The sequence below is a fragment of the Convolutriloba macropyga genome, chromosome 8 (assembly GCF_964194025.1).
Source record: "Convolutriloba macropyga chromosome 8, txConMacr16.3, whole genome shotgun sequence".
Lineage (NCBI taxonomy): Eukaryota > Metazoa > Xenacoelomorpha > Acoela > Convolutidae > Convolutriloba > Convolutriloba macropyga.
Window position 1 is genome coordinate 54,834,094 of NC_134475.1, and position 15,121 is coordinate 54,849,214.

The following is a 15,121-nucleotide window of genomic DNA, read 5'->3' on the forward strand; positions in this document are numbered from 1 at the left end:
TACCCACCTAAACTCATGTGAAGATGAGAACAAGTCACTTACAAATCGCAACTTCAGGAAATAGGAGCAAGAAATATGGTTCTTACCCAAATGATAAAGAGCAAATGGACTTTGAAAAAACATTCAAAACACTAGTTCCAAAAACAACTTGAGCTGTAGGCGCTATCATAACGATGAATCTATCTCAAGTTATGAATCAATCTCAATAATTGAATCTATCTCAAGAGATGAAAACAACATGACTCAAATTTAAGACAAGTGACAATCAACGGGACAGGACGCCAGCAGGTAGAATTCAGATACAATTATCTGATTATACTTACAATTGGTGGCTCTCGGCTGCCGTAGAGTAGAAAGTGAACTGGGAAGCTGTGTTTTCCCACTTTGTTCACAGTCACTGTCATAGGCACATCCACACTACTGCGACCGGGAATCAATCCCTAAAAAGATCAACATTAATTTATTAATGAAACAAACTCTCATAATCAACAAAGTAAAAATTTGCTGAAAAACAACAAATATGCTACAACAAACTTTTAAAATAATTTGCGCCAGGATTTTTTTAAAATACCCGAGAATGATGTAAAATTCTATATAAAAACATTCAAATATAGCCGAGAGATTGCCGGAAAATAGCCGCGATAGACGCTTGTGGCTATGAATTGAAACAACTAAAGAAATAAGATACAGATTGACCAGACTCTAATACTCAAGAATTAGGGCATATACGTTTGGCACTACTTAGATGCACACTATTGACCTTTAATTAGTAAATGTTCCATAAGTGAGTTCAGAAGTAATTTTTGTGAGTGAGGTAAGTCACGCAACTGACATAAAAGCAGAAATGACGTCACGAACACAAATTTTAACTGCAAAGCAGTAGAAGTCACTGAAGTCAATGAAAAAGTCAATTACAAGAAGTCAGAGTAAGACGAAACAAAAATCTGTTAGACCAAAAAAAAATAGGAGCGCAATAATAGCCGCCTGGAATTGCTGACGCGGCTACACTCTGAAAATCTCTCGTCTGAAATCACACGATTTTTTCTCGTGTAATGAAAAATCACACGATTTGTCGTGTGAAAAATGCGTCTCGTGTGATTTCACACGAGAAAATTCTCTTCGTGTGATGAAAAATTACACGATTTTTCATGTGAATGAAAGTATGAGGAAATGAAGCAAATTTTTACGGAAAATACAGATTTTTTCCTCGTCCCAATTTCCTTTAGAACAGAAGGCTGATCTATCAATGATAATTTTATGCTACATTGGGCTCTTTTTAGTGATTAAAATCAAAGACAACACTTTAAATTGAAAAAATGGTGTAAGACGAGTCAGCTAAATTTATCTCGCAAAAAACTTGTTTCCATCGCTGATTTTGTTTCCAACGTGACTGACAACTCCACTTCGTAGAAAATCTCATGTTTTAGCAACTTGAGTGTTTTTCTGCGCAAAAAAATTTCCTAGCTGGAGAATATAAGAGAATCTAACAAGTTGCCGTGGATACTGCTTTGTGAGGTTTGTACATTTTTTTCATTGTTTTTGTCATTTAAAAAGAGAGTCTGGTAAGCTCAAAGGACCATACGTTTGTTGTCTTGATTGGAAATTCATGCCGTGGTTGCTAAACACCCAAAAAAAGACTCCATTAAAAAGGGTTTAAAAATTTCATGGATAATGTGTTCAAAGTAGATGTAGCGCACTCAGAAGTTATAGGCTCAAAATGCTTCTTAAATGTTGCAACCTCTCAAGGGTATTTTACTCATCCCAATTTCTTTAAGAACACAATACTGTTCTGTCAATTTTATTTTCATGCTATTTTGGGCTTTTTTTCTGTGATTAAAAACAAAGATCAAGCTTTAAAATGAAAAAAAAGCTTTTCCCTGTTCTACAGCTGAAGCCTGTTCTACAGCTGAAGCCATAGTAGCTTTTCCCCTGTTCTACAGCTGAAGCCATAGTATGTTTTAAGAGTGAATCACTGTCCCAATTTTTGGTGTTTTTGACTAGCCGTCTCTTTAATTCCAATGCTCACTAAACTCACTAAACCTCTGACTCGCGATTAATGAATGCCAATAAACTCCTCATTTAGATTAGCTACGAGATTTCCGAGCAACTCGAGGCAATCAATCCCAAGTTTTTTTAGATCAATTTCTTCTGCTAATGTTGCTAATGTTTTAAAATCAGCATCAGATTGATAGGTCAATTATCAATTTTCCTAGGAGGTTGCATTTGAGACAACAGTAACGTAAGAATTGCACGACGTCAATTCTTCAATTCAACCTTGTACAGCATTTTCTAAAATTACAAATAACTTTCAATGTTATTGCTTTGACTTCTCTTCTTTCTGGGTTTTGGCATGAAAACTGGGCCATAATAATGACCAGTTGAGGCATACTGTTTATAGTTTTCAGAGAAATTGTTTTCGCAGTTGGGCCATAATTTTGACCAATCCGAGGCGTTTCGTGCCAATAATTGTTTCTACCTCCAGTTCTACAACTGAAGCCCTAATTTGTATTTAAACTGAACCACTGTCTCTCATTTCTAGTGATTTCTAAACCAATTTTTGGTTGCTGAACCGAAAATATTACATGAGAAATCATGTGAAGTTGGCGAAAAAATCGTGTATTTTTACCCGATTTCTCGCGTAAAAAGAATCACACGATAAAAGGTCGATTTTCACGAGAAATCGTGTAAGTTTACACGATTCTCTCGGGCTAAACCTCAGGATTTTTCGTGTGATTCACACGATTAATCATGTATTTTTCATGCAAATTTTTGTGTGTTTCAAACATATGTTTCATGTGTTTTCACACGAAAAATCGTGTGGTTTTCACACGAAAATTTGATTGAGAACACACGAGAAATCGTTTGAATTTTACATGATTTATCGTGTGAATCACACGAGAAATCCTGAGATCAACCCCGAGAGAATCGTGTAAATTTAGATGATTTCTCGTGTAAATCGACCTTTTATCTTGTGATTCTTTTTACGCGAGAAATCGGGTAAAAATACACGATTTTTTGTTGAATTCACACGATAAATTTTTAGAGTGTATTCAAAACTTAAATAATTAACCTCCACATGAAGCCAGTAAAAATTACTAATGCAAAGAAATAAACCCCTCATCTTTCTCAGTCTTGGAATAGTTGAAAAGTTTTTGGAATAAATTAGTTGGGCACAACCAACCATTTTTTGCCATCTTGGAGTGATTTAAATTTCTATCAACATTGAGGAGCATTTATTCTCTGAGAGGAGTTTTGTTCACTTGACCGTTATATCAGCTAGTTAGAATATCGATTATTGTTCAGAACGTCGAGAATGTTCTGAATAGAACATACCTTTGGCTGGTCGCTGTGAAACTTGAACGGCAGACTATCTCCCGCCATCTGGGGTAGAAGTTCATATCTGGTCATGAGATCACTGTCATTTACAAGCGTTACTCTGCTCAGGTAGGGAAACCTATAAAATGACTATAGATAAATAGCCAAATCGGTTGCATGTCAACGATTGGATTCATATTCAAGTCGATTTGGAATCTCCTATGAAATCATAAAAAAAGAACCAATTTTTTTCATGTCAGAAATTAGAGACGGTTTTACATGACGAGTTTTTTAGAGACCTTTTAGAGTTTTTTAGAGACGAGTTTTAAGTGAATTGTGCTCCTACCTAAGGAAACATCGGTTGAAGTCTACGAAGTGGGGCTGACAGAGAACAGTAGGGACTATGCACTTGGCCTTGATTGGAAGAGTGACAATGTCCTTGCCAGCATCTGTGACATCCACAACTAACATAGTGTCATATCTCTGCAGAGTGTTGCTTGTCAATGTCACCTAGAATGACAACATAAGCGAATGATTCAAAAATTAATAACAAGTCTAAGGATCTAACAGATAAAATTATGCGGCGGTAGAAGACCCTGTTATCTGTACTTTCTGCCACCGCTAATAAAAACCAGTTAACCAGTTAGTCCAAGCAATTTAAAGGTTTGATTGCACTTTCAATCAAGTTCAGTTTGACAAAAGATAAAAAAGCATGAAAACGTAAGAAAATATGTTAAGTTAAAATAAGACTCACAGCAACGTCTAAGGTGGACATTGGTTCCAACATGGCAACATTGGGTACTATCGTGAACTCTTTCGGTGCTCCAGACCTCAATTCTTGTCTGTTATCCTGTCTAGAGGTCAGGCTACCATCAGCCCTCTGCGTCAGCTGGCCACTTCTGAAGCGCATAAGTAATCTTACAGATGAACTAACTCTCATTAATCAGCTTTAATGTATTTTAATCAAGATTCATAGACGAATTTAGAATTTTGTTGCATACTTAGCTTTTAAAAATAACTGATTAGCAATTTAGTGAAAATTATGGCTGAGCAGCAACCCACCTAGTACAAAAAACAAGGCAGATTGGTATCGGCTGTGCTTCGTTTATAAAGTTTTCCAGCCGATGAAATAAGCATTTTTATCATGGGGGCAAAAGGGGAAACAAGGGAGGGGATAGGAGACAAAACCTGATTTTTTACTTGATATATTAGTGTAAAACTGCATAAAAGCCACCACTGAGAAGCTGCCTTTTTCTAAGTCTACAGTAGTCCAAAAAAACAGAAAGAAGAGGAAATGGAGAAGTAAAGAACTAACTACTGAAAAATGATTATCTTTTTCTTTCAAGATTCTCTAGAACTAGTGAAGTTCGATCAATAGTTCTTAGAAACCGTGCAGCACGATATCTGTTCAATCAGTGACTAATGCCAAGGACAAACAAACAATAAACAACAAGGAAAAACATAAAAACAAAGATGAGCAAAAACCAAAACCTGTAAAAAAATACAAATGTGTTTATTTCGACAAAGACTGGACTATCAAATGCTCAGGCACTCTTGAAATGCAACCGTGGAAAGTACACGGCTGCAAAGAGGCACTTCAACATAAAACATTGTTCCAAAAGCACAAACAGTCAGAGAAAAGGCCAAAATGTCGAAAAGTGAATTACTTCAATCAATTTTCGTTCGTTGACAAAAAAATTAAAGCGAAAACAATCAAATTCGTTAATGCAACTGTCTATAACAATCTGTATCTGCAACAACAAAACTCCACGTCGACTGTATAAAATTGAGAAAGAATTGAAACTGAATATCAATTCTAATATATGCTTAAAATGATCAAACCCTACACTAACGGACAAATTTTCCTGTCAATTTATAAAAGAAAGTACACTTGGAATAAAAAATTAGAGTTTGACTTAAAAACATCGCACTCAAAAATAGACTCTAGAACGTCGCACGTCAACAAAACCCAATTTTCCCAATTTTTTTCACACCTTGCTTTTCTCACTCTCTTTAAAAACGCCTCGTGAGCTCTCTTTTAACAATTCAAAGAATTTGAATTTTATTGGGGCGCTGTCTTTTACGACTTAAAGAGGAGTATTAGTGGAGCGTCTTTTTAATCAAAAAGTTTTTTGGAGTATATTTAAAACATGATGTTCAAGTCAATGCAGCCAATGAAAACTAAGTGTTAAGCTCAAACGATGGAACCCACTGAAGATCATATTTTTTGTTTTCTCGAGACTATTTTAACCGTTCATTAAACGTTATGATAAAATTTGACCCATTTAATATCACTTTGACATTTTTGACGCTTGCTCGGAGTTTCCGTATTAATTTCGAAATTCCTCCAGTTTATAGAGTTTTATGGCCGCAACTAGTCTTTTTGGTAATTTAAGCGAACTTTTCATTTGGCGGGAATCAGTTTAATGTAATTTTCCCCAAAAAATTTATTAAATTAAGTCTAAAATTCTTTGTGTACAGTGGGTTTTTGAGCAATATGAACAAGTGACTAGCGCTAATGAGAATTTGTGACCATTGCGCTACTGAGAATTTGTGGCCATCTCAATAGCATATTAGACTGAAATATTGAATCTTCAGCTATTTTTGTTATTCGCTGTTCAAGACGCTTTTTTAGCTGTTTTTGTATTATTGTTTTATATTGCTTCTGTCAATTGTTTTATATTGCTTCTGATCACCTTTCAATATGGTTGATATCATTTTAGTTGCTTTTATTAAAACAAAAAAAATTTTGCCTGACAAAATTTTCAGGTTCAAACGTTTATTTGAATTTTCTCAGTGTATTTTTACTTACTGTAAAAAAATCACATAATTTGATAGGCCAGATTTTCGTTAAATAAACCATTTCTGTTATTTTTATACGTTTTCATATTTTTTTGCCATTTTAAGTGTTTTCCAGTGTTTTTGGGTGTCATACGGGTGCTGAATGATTTAACAAAACTTTTCTCTGATGTGTTCTGAAAAATTAATGAGCCTTTTTATTTAAAAAAATTGACAGATTTTTAGATTTGGCTCCTTAATTCTGTTCGTTTTTCTAGGTTTTTTTTTCGAGAGGTATCCTTAGTTGTATCTTGTTGCTTTTTTCGCTGTCATATATTAGTCATCTGTCAATTACAAACTAACTATATCAGACATTCTGATAAAAACAATAACTTTGGAGTAGTGACTTGGGAAAACCTTCTAATATCACATTCTTTTCTTCTATTTTACGGCATGCTTTTGTTATTTCGAAACCAATGGTAGAATGAATTAAATATTGTAATTAGAATAGTTATTGGTTGGCTAGAGCGTAGGTTAATGTTTCACTTCGAGTCGATTCCGAAGTCTGGTGCTGCTTAGTTTTCTCAAGATCTGTTCTCATATTATAACGGTTTTTGAAATCAAACTGAAGTGATGATTTTGGTCATTCCAAAACAGGAAAAATTGAGTGGTTCTGCGGCGTGAAATTTATTCACTTGAAATTAAATTAAGATAAGAAAACGGGGTTTGAATAAAGAATCGTTTTCTCGATAGTGCTTTTTATTCACATGCAGTTTGATTTTGATCTGACTTTGATTTTTTTTCTGTTTTTCTGGTTTTTGATCGGCTTTTTTTTCTAAATGGTTTTCCAAATCTAATCCCAGTCGTTTCTAGGCTTTTTTAGTCAATGAAAATTCTATGAATTGTAATTAAGGACTTGTCCTGCTGTTTCTTTTGTTTTAGACTCTTGTTCAGGGAATTGATCTCAGCACTTGTTTTTCATTGACTTTTAATTCATGTTCCACTGACACTTCGCCGATCTGAGATCAATCAAAATTTAGGCTCCTCTTCGAGTCTGTGAATTGCAAGCCGAGAGCGCCTAAATATTAATCATTTGAGTAGCTGGCGGCGGCGCCATTAATTATTAAAATTTTAATGCTCGCCGTATTCTAGATAAAAAGAAGTTTGGAAGACATATACAGACAAGTGAAAAATTTGCAATCAATTGTTAAGCAATTACATTTCCAACAAGATTTTTCCAACGCCATTTTTGCCAGTGCCATTTCGAGCGCAAGCCCAGTAAAAACGCTTTGCTTTCTGCACAATATTTCTATACAAGTTTAAGCAATGGAGCTACAGTAAGCAGTGATGAGACGTGAATATCATATATCAGAGATTAGCTATAATTAATTTTACACGAAATTTTTTCAACCAATCAAATCCTAGCATCGTCGTAAGTATTAACCTTGGAGTGGTTGTTCCATCGGTTGGGACATGCAGCTTTACTTCGAAAGGGATCACACTCTTGCTATGCAATTGCACATTCATTGTAGAGGGAAAGCCAAAACTCACAGAGCCGAATTTCAACTGAGGAACACTGAAGCTCAGATCTGGCCCAATTGTGTTGCCGCTGAAAGCAAAAGTCACAATGCCCAATTGGATCTTTTCCGCGTTTTGTCCCCCCCCCCGCTTAGTGGGCGCATATTTTTTTCATTTGCACCCCGACCGACGCACGCACCATATTTCTACATAATGCATAATGATTTACTATGTAATGACACGTGCTTTTGTTCTGTAATGGGGAGGGGGGCACAAAAGATCCACGTAATCCATTTTATGAACCAAATGAACACTAAATTTGAAAATTATCATGTTCAACTCTAAATCCGGGGGAAAATGTTTATAATCTGGCTGCTAGCTAATTAATTCCCTGGTCAGTAGGTGGGGACTATTGTTGGTGGAAACCTGTCAGAACAACTTGCTGTCTCCGGTGACAAGTTTTCAAGCACACGTGTACTGATGCATAAAGTGATACGTTATAGTATTGTAGAGTAAAGCGAATGAAAAAGAATGGAAAAAGTGACATACATAATTCTGAGTCTAAGTTGTTCAGACGTTCCGTCGATTGCAAAGAAGAACTCCTCGGCGAAGATGCCATAAGCCACAGCCTCGAACTTGATAGTGATGGCCTGGTGACAGTCGGGAAGAACAAGGCCCTCCATTGGGTTGAACTCAAAGCAAGAGCCATGAACTGACTTGTTTGGCAAGATGCTGTATATCGCATCAATAGCACCTTCAACAGTTAAACTGATGGTAATCCAAAACTAATTTGTCTTTTTAAAACATCATGGTTCGACTTATAATTACGACAAATATATAATCCAAATACTGAAGTAGCCGGGAAATTGCCGGAAAATGGCCGCCGTTGACGCGCTAGACGCACATCGGGATTGAAACAGAAAAATAAACAAAAAGAAGAGATAGAAATTGACAAAAAATTTTCCCGAAGTTTCAAAAATTGCTCAAATTCAGTGTGCAGTTTCAGTTAGACTCTAAATCTATACTTACTTCAGCTTCTAAACTGAAGGGTATTAAGCTTAATACTAATATCAGCTAGCAATCGCTCTAATGAACTTTGATAACCTAATGAACTATGACTTAATGACCGGCTTTATCAGATTGTCTCGTTTCTCTTGATTTCGCTCTTTTAACATTGACCGTATTCATTAAATTGCGTAATTCAATGCGGGAAAAAATTTAGAATCCATTTAGTTGAAACAGTGAATGAGGTAGGTCAGAAGTCACACTTGAAAATCGTGACATATGTAAAACGGAAAATAAGGTCAAAAGGTAAGGCGAATTTAAAAAAACATAGCAGGACAAGTCCTAACGTACAATTCGAAGAATGTTGATTGACTAAACAAAAAACTAGACCTAGAACGGACTATGAGTGAATTGGGAAAACCATTTCTAAAAAAAACAGATAAAAAAGTTTTAAAAAGATCAATGTCAAAAAGCCGCATGTGGACAAAAAACCACTAGCGAAAAATGGATATTTGGCTCAAACAAAAACTAGGCCTAGAATGAACAATGAATGGATTGGATGAAGTCATTTAGAAAAAATTCGATACAAAAAATCGAAAACAGTAAAAATCAAAGCGAAATTGCCGCATGTTAACAAAAAACCACTAGCGAGAAAGCGAATTTTTCTTCAAACACCGTTTTCTCACACTACTTTAAAATTAGAGCGAAACAAATTCACGCCGCAAAACTACTCGCCTTTGCGCTCCACTTCCTGTTTCGTCGTGACCAAAATCACTACTCAAATTGGACTTTAAAAATCATGAAAATGTGTGAACAGATGTTTAAAAAAAGACAGCGCCCCAATACAATTCAAATTCTTTGAAATGTAAATAAAGGAGAGCTCCTAAATAATAGCCGTTTGAGAGGCTAGCGGCGGCTATTAATAATTCCGAAGAAATATAATGCATTCATTGAAACTAGAGACATCTCTCGCATATAGAGTTTAATGCTATCAAGCACAATCTAAGGAAGCACTTGTCACCCACGCATTGGCGTTCCACCTAACTGCTGCCCACAATAAGAGTCGACGGCACAAACGCAACGCACCACAAAAAAATTAACAAGAACCACAAGGCAGCAGAATTTCTATATTGTTAACAGATTTACGAATCGTACAGCTTCAATTGATCTAATCTTGAAATTAATCTTTAAAATTTTACAACCAAATAAAGCACTCGGGGGTGCAGCAAGCACGAAGGATACTTGTAATCAACTTCAATCGTTCAGATTATTAATTTTGGACGTCATGTCTCCTCAACTTGGTTAGATATTTGAATAAATTAGTTTAGTAAATTGACTAGTACCTCTGTTGGCTAAGATAACTTCAAATAAGTGTGTTGAGTTTATGTACACATTTCCGACATTCAACTCCGCATACGAAAGTGATACTTTGGGACCCAGCGCTTCTCCTTTGAGCCGAAGAGGCATTCGGCTCTCTCGTCCAGTCACGTGACAAAAAGCTACAGCAGTGTAGTCTTGAACTGTGCGTGGCTTGAAGATGACATTGATTTCAAAGTCACTCCTGGGGAAAATATCTCCCTCCTGAAAAATTTGAAAGTGGACTTTTGGATCTTTTCAACAATCACCTCCCCTGATTTACCCAGTAGAGAATTGCATCCGCTTCTAAACTTTACTCACTGTCATTGTATATAATACTGAAGATTTGCGTGCGCATAGGCCTACGGTTCCGATAAGTTCTGATTGGCCAATAAAATGCTCGCTTAAATTCTATTCAAGAATTGCCTCTCCTTTTGCAATGGGGAGGCGATTGTTGAAAAGATCCAAGTTTTATTTTCTCGCCGTAAGAATTGTGATCTCAGAATGACAACTCCCAATATGCAAAATATCCAAGAGTTACCCATATTTTGCCAGAGATACTTTCAAACTTAATAATTCAAAATACTTAGAATATTTTATTTTTTTCCATATTTTAGACTCTTTGTTTTCTATTGGTAAAGACTTTCTATTGGTCATGTATTTTAAACACAGCTATTAGTTTTCATATTAATAAACATGTCTTAAGTGCCAGACGTTTTCACTCTGAAAAAGAAAAGGACTTATAATTCATGAAATCGTTCACATTCTTCCTTTGAATACTTTTCAGTTCGTTTAATAATGTATTTTTCTTTTCAAAACATGAAATTTTGACTAACAGCTAAGAGATTCAGTACAAAAGACAAAACATTTATGACCTTGCATTTTATAATCAGCATAACCAGTTATCTAGATGACTCATAACAACGTATACCATTAAGCCAATGCGCTGTATTAAAGGGAAACAACCAAGCATAAGTATTTAACATAATAGGGAACATTTATGCTTCACAGAAAATTTGCCTAAAACATCCATGTACCTGATGAACACGCACTAGCACAAAAAACTAAACAAATTTTTAAAAACGGAAGGTTTTAAACGTGAAGGAGTCAGCACTACTATTGCGAAAATGGGATAATGAAAAAATGTTGCCATCAAAATATAAAAATGATGAAACAGTCCATATTAAAATATCAACTCGAAGGTTGAAACGTTTGCACTGAAAACAGATTAGTTAACACTAAAACATTACTTCTACAAATTGAATAGAAATCATGACTAAAATTAACAGCAAAAACGTTTATTGAACAGAAGTCTGACGAAATCAAAGCCCGTGGAATGCAAACAAAACGGAGGTTCAGTAATGTACGAATGCACAATATGTTGCGGCCACTCTCATTCGCAATCGTCGCGAATGAGGGGCAGAAATGATGACAAAGTTTTAAACACTTATGCCGAAATCTTTATCCAATGTTCTCAAAAAGATGTTGAACAAAATATGAAACGTTCAAAATATACATATGAAACTCCCGAGAAACTTACAGGCGCAAAACTTTCAACTGTTAACACAACCTTCAAAAACAACTTTCGTTTTGTCGAACAAGAGTTGAGTTGTGCTATGAATGTGCCTTTGAAAACAAATGCCAATACATTCCTTCGGCATCCAGAGCTTAATGGGTTAAGATTGTAAGAACATAAATAAACATCAAAAATTGTGAGAGATAAGAGCACGAAATGGCAGCAAACCATCTGAAAAATCTACATAAATTTTATAACCTGAACTCGATCCAGGCGAAACAAATGTCATATTAATAATGAATTTCATGACTAATAATAAAATTAATTTAATAACTTGCTAAAAATAAGTAAATCACAGCAGCAAAATATTTCAGAAAATATTTTGTCAGCACAACATTTACATATTAGCAATTTTTAATGGAATTTAAAGGAATGTTGAAAGGATCGACGTGCACACTGTATTACGGTTTTCTTGCATTTTGTTTTCAGCTTGAGAAAATTCAATGAAAAATTGCTCCATTGGGATTAAAGACTGCCAAAAATATTCAATCCTGCACCGATTCAAACAAAAAAACCACAAAAAACCAGGTCTGAAATATTTAAGATTACTACGTGAAAAGAAAATTGTTGAATAAAAACTTTACAAGTTAGTTCACATTCAAAAACATTTTTCGAAGTTTTTTTAAAGAAAAAAAATGGTATTTTTACTCTCAAAAAAATTATTTAAACAAGGAAGCTCGGTATTGTGCGTTCGCACATAAAGTTCCGACCCCGATCATCTACATTTTTCACTTAATTGTCTACCAAATGATTAAGAGATAAAAAAAATAACATATCAACATATCGTTCAACAAACTACTAAATGAATAGAACTTATACTGAAGAAAGGGAACCTTCCTAAAAACTAATACTTAAAAAGGTTAACCTCTACTTCATTAGAAAAAAACAAGGGACTTTTCCTCAATGCGACTTGGTAACAAGTGGACAAGGAATGAGCGAAAGGGGCAAAGTTTAATAAAATATTGCTTTTTTGAAAAGAATTAATTTCAAACTGATTAGAAACATTATGCAGCAAATGAAATCAGTGAGAGATTCTTTTATAACTCCATAGAGAGCGACTAAGACCTTTAATTATCCAGCAGGTGAAGCGACTACAAAAAGAACGACAGATACAGGCAAAAAGGCAAAACTTGCACGAAAACGATGTCCCCGCCAATTAAAAATGAAGCTGTTCACGACAAACATTAAAAGCCATTGATTTCGTTTTATCAAAAAATGGCCAGAAGACCGCCCATTATTGTGATACTGTGAGAAGAAAACATAAACCTACAAAAATGAGCGAATAAGCAAACATCACGAATATTTTATGAAAACTGGTTGTACCAAGAACTAAGACCATTTGAGGCAAATAAAGCCGTTATAAAAGTGAATTGTAGTTCAATAGACAAGGGATGTGACTTGTCTATAGAGATGCCAACCTATAATTTAACAGAAAGAAGATTGGCAAATCTCAAAAATCCATAAGCTTATTTTTAATAAAACAAATATCTTCAAAAGTCATAGCCAACATGAGCTTTCGAAAAAAAAGAGTAGACAGTTTATCTTGCAACTTCGTGGAAAACTCATTGCGACTGTTACTAGTGAGACTAAGTCAAAGAAAAATGAAATAAAATTAAACACAAGCTAATCTAAAAAATTTCACAAACAACTCTACGAAACCACAGTGTTGAAGCCATCAAATTTATAAAATACTAACAGCGAGAACAAAAGCTTCATTTGAATCTCTTTTGATCATCAAAAAGTCCTCCTGTAAAACGACTATCAGAAAATGACAGTAAAAAGAACAATAAAAAATGAAAAGTATTTAAATTTCACGAAATTCTTCTGAAATAAATTGTCTAAGCCCAGAAAACGTTTAACCAACAGAAAATTTATGTTTGGTTGAACAAAACAGTAAAGAATTCTCTCAATAACGAAGCTACGTTACGAATATGATACAACATTGTAATCTACGAAAAAAAAACGCAAAACAGATCTAAAGGGGACAAAATGAAAAAAAAACTTTTAATTTTACTTTGAAAATATACAATTTGAAAGTCAAAAAACAATTAGCTATATACCTAAATCAGTTATTAGGTGCACTTATGTATGCATAGTTGGCCACTGAGACCTTTAATTAGGTAATATTTGGAACACGACAGCAAAAATAAACAACAAATACAAGGCGCAAAAATCAAAAACACTACCAAGTTCAGCAAGAGAACGGTGTCGCAGCCCTTAAAACCAAATGTTATGAAAACAAAAAATATGTGCAGTTACAAATTATTTGACCCTTTTTCCAGCTACATTATTCAGTAATACGATAATTTATCAAACAAACAAAAAAACGGCAAAAATAGTTTGTATTCTATATGGAAGGATGTTTGACCTGTATTTACTGAGAACAAGTAAGAAGTTGGCTGAAATAATAAAAAAACAAGTTCAAAAAATCACTGAAATTTCCTTAAAACAAATGAATTCAATGACATAAGAGACATTAGTTAACAACCGAATATATGGTACCGGTTCACTTACAGTTCTCGAGGAAGCCATTTGGATCTTTGAATGGCTAGACTTAGTAATCAGACTGTAAAAAATAGCAATTGAAGGCAAAACACAAAAATTCAGTTAAAGTTTACTAAAACTCTTCCTCGAAGCCATAAAAATCCTTAGGTTCTCTGACAAAAACTATATCTGAATTTGTCCCCATTTTTACGTAAACGCGAGCTTTCAATAATGAAGCCGTGAAAAAAAATGTCCGAAATTAACATTGAATAAACAAAAGCAAAAAATATTGAGGAAGGCAGCACCATAATAAAAATTAAAAAATTCCTGATTGCAAGAATCCATGATAATAGCAACCCTATCCCTGAATTTGCCGAGCGCCCAACAAACCGCCTAAGTGTTCCATTTGCTTGCGAATTAGACAAATTGTTGGGCGAAATTCTTCAAATGTTAAAAAAAACAACGACGCCTTTGTATAATTATTGAGTTAAATCTGAAGAAAAAACGAAAATTTCAACTCCAAAAGACTTTCATAAATTTTAACTAGCGCTCTTTCAGAGATTAAGGAGTCTCTATCAAGTTTTCTAGGTCACCACGTCTGGCAAACTTTAACACAGTAGACCAAAAAAGCACAAGTTGGGCCATTTTTGACAAAAAAAGTTTGAATTTGGAAAATTTTATCAGAAATTTTAGCCAAAGAAGTTCAATAAAACAATTCAGCAACACTCTTCTTTCTGTAAGGGTAACAATAATGCTCTACCAATAAAAACTTTAACTTGTATTAAATTTTACATTAGGAAAATTGTGCCAAATTTTAGCCCAATTACTAAAAATGTAAAAAAAAACTTTCGAATTTTAACAAAATTTTAAACCTCGATAACTCCCTGTAAAAAACGAAATTATAAAAAATTTTTTTAATTCTAAATTCTAGGATTTACGTACTTTTTAATGATATCACTCACAACTCTCTACGAAGAATATATCGATCGGCCAAAATTGCTTGAGAATAAATAGCTGCAAAAAGGATAAAAACTGCATTGAGCAAAAAATGCATGAAAATCATTGCAAATAGAATAAAAAACATTTTCA

At 34.4% G+C, this 15,121-nt stretch overlaps 2 protein-coding genes across 7 annotated transcripts in view; one reads left to right on the forward strand and one right to left on the reverse strand.

Annotated features, from left to right (window-relative positions):
- LOC142344835 (unconventional myosin-Va-like) overlaps positions 1 to 15,121 on the forward strand; it is a 380,102-nt gene that overhangs the window by 218,499 nt on the left and 146,482 nt on the right. The gene's annotated exons all lie outside the window — the stretch shown is intronic.
- LOC142345113 (hydrocephalus-inducing protein homolog) overlaps positions 1 to 15,121 on the reverse strand; it is a 236,409-nt gene that overhangs the window by 205,488 nt on the left and 15,800 nt on the right. The window contains exons 8-14 of the mRNA XM_075397198.1: positions 9,960 to 10,197; positions 8,161 to 8,365; positions 7,538 to 7,702; positions 4,070 to 4,214; positions 3,662 to 3,825; positions 3,334 to 3,454; positions 324 to 440 (exon numbers count right to left, since the gene is read on the reverse strand). Of these exons, the coding sequence (XP_075253313.1) occupies positions 324 to 440; positions 3,334 to 3,454; positions 3,662 to 3,825; positions 4,070 to 4,214; positions 7,538 to 7,702; positions 8,161 to 8,365; positions 9,960 to 10,197 (1,155 nt within the window). The remainder of the gene's footprint in view (positions 1 to 323; positions 441 to 3,333; positions 3,455 to 3,661; positions 3,826 to 4,069; positions 4,215 to 7,537; positions 7,703 to 8,160; positions 8,366 to 9,959; positions 10,198 to 15,121) is intronic.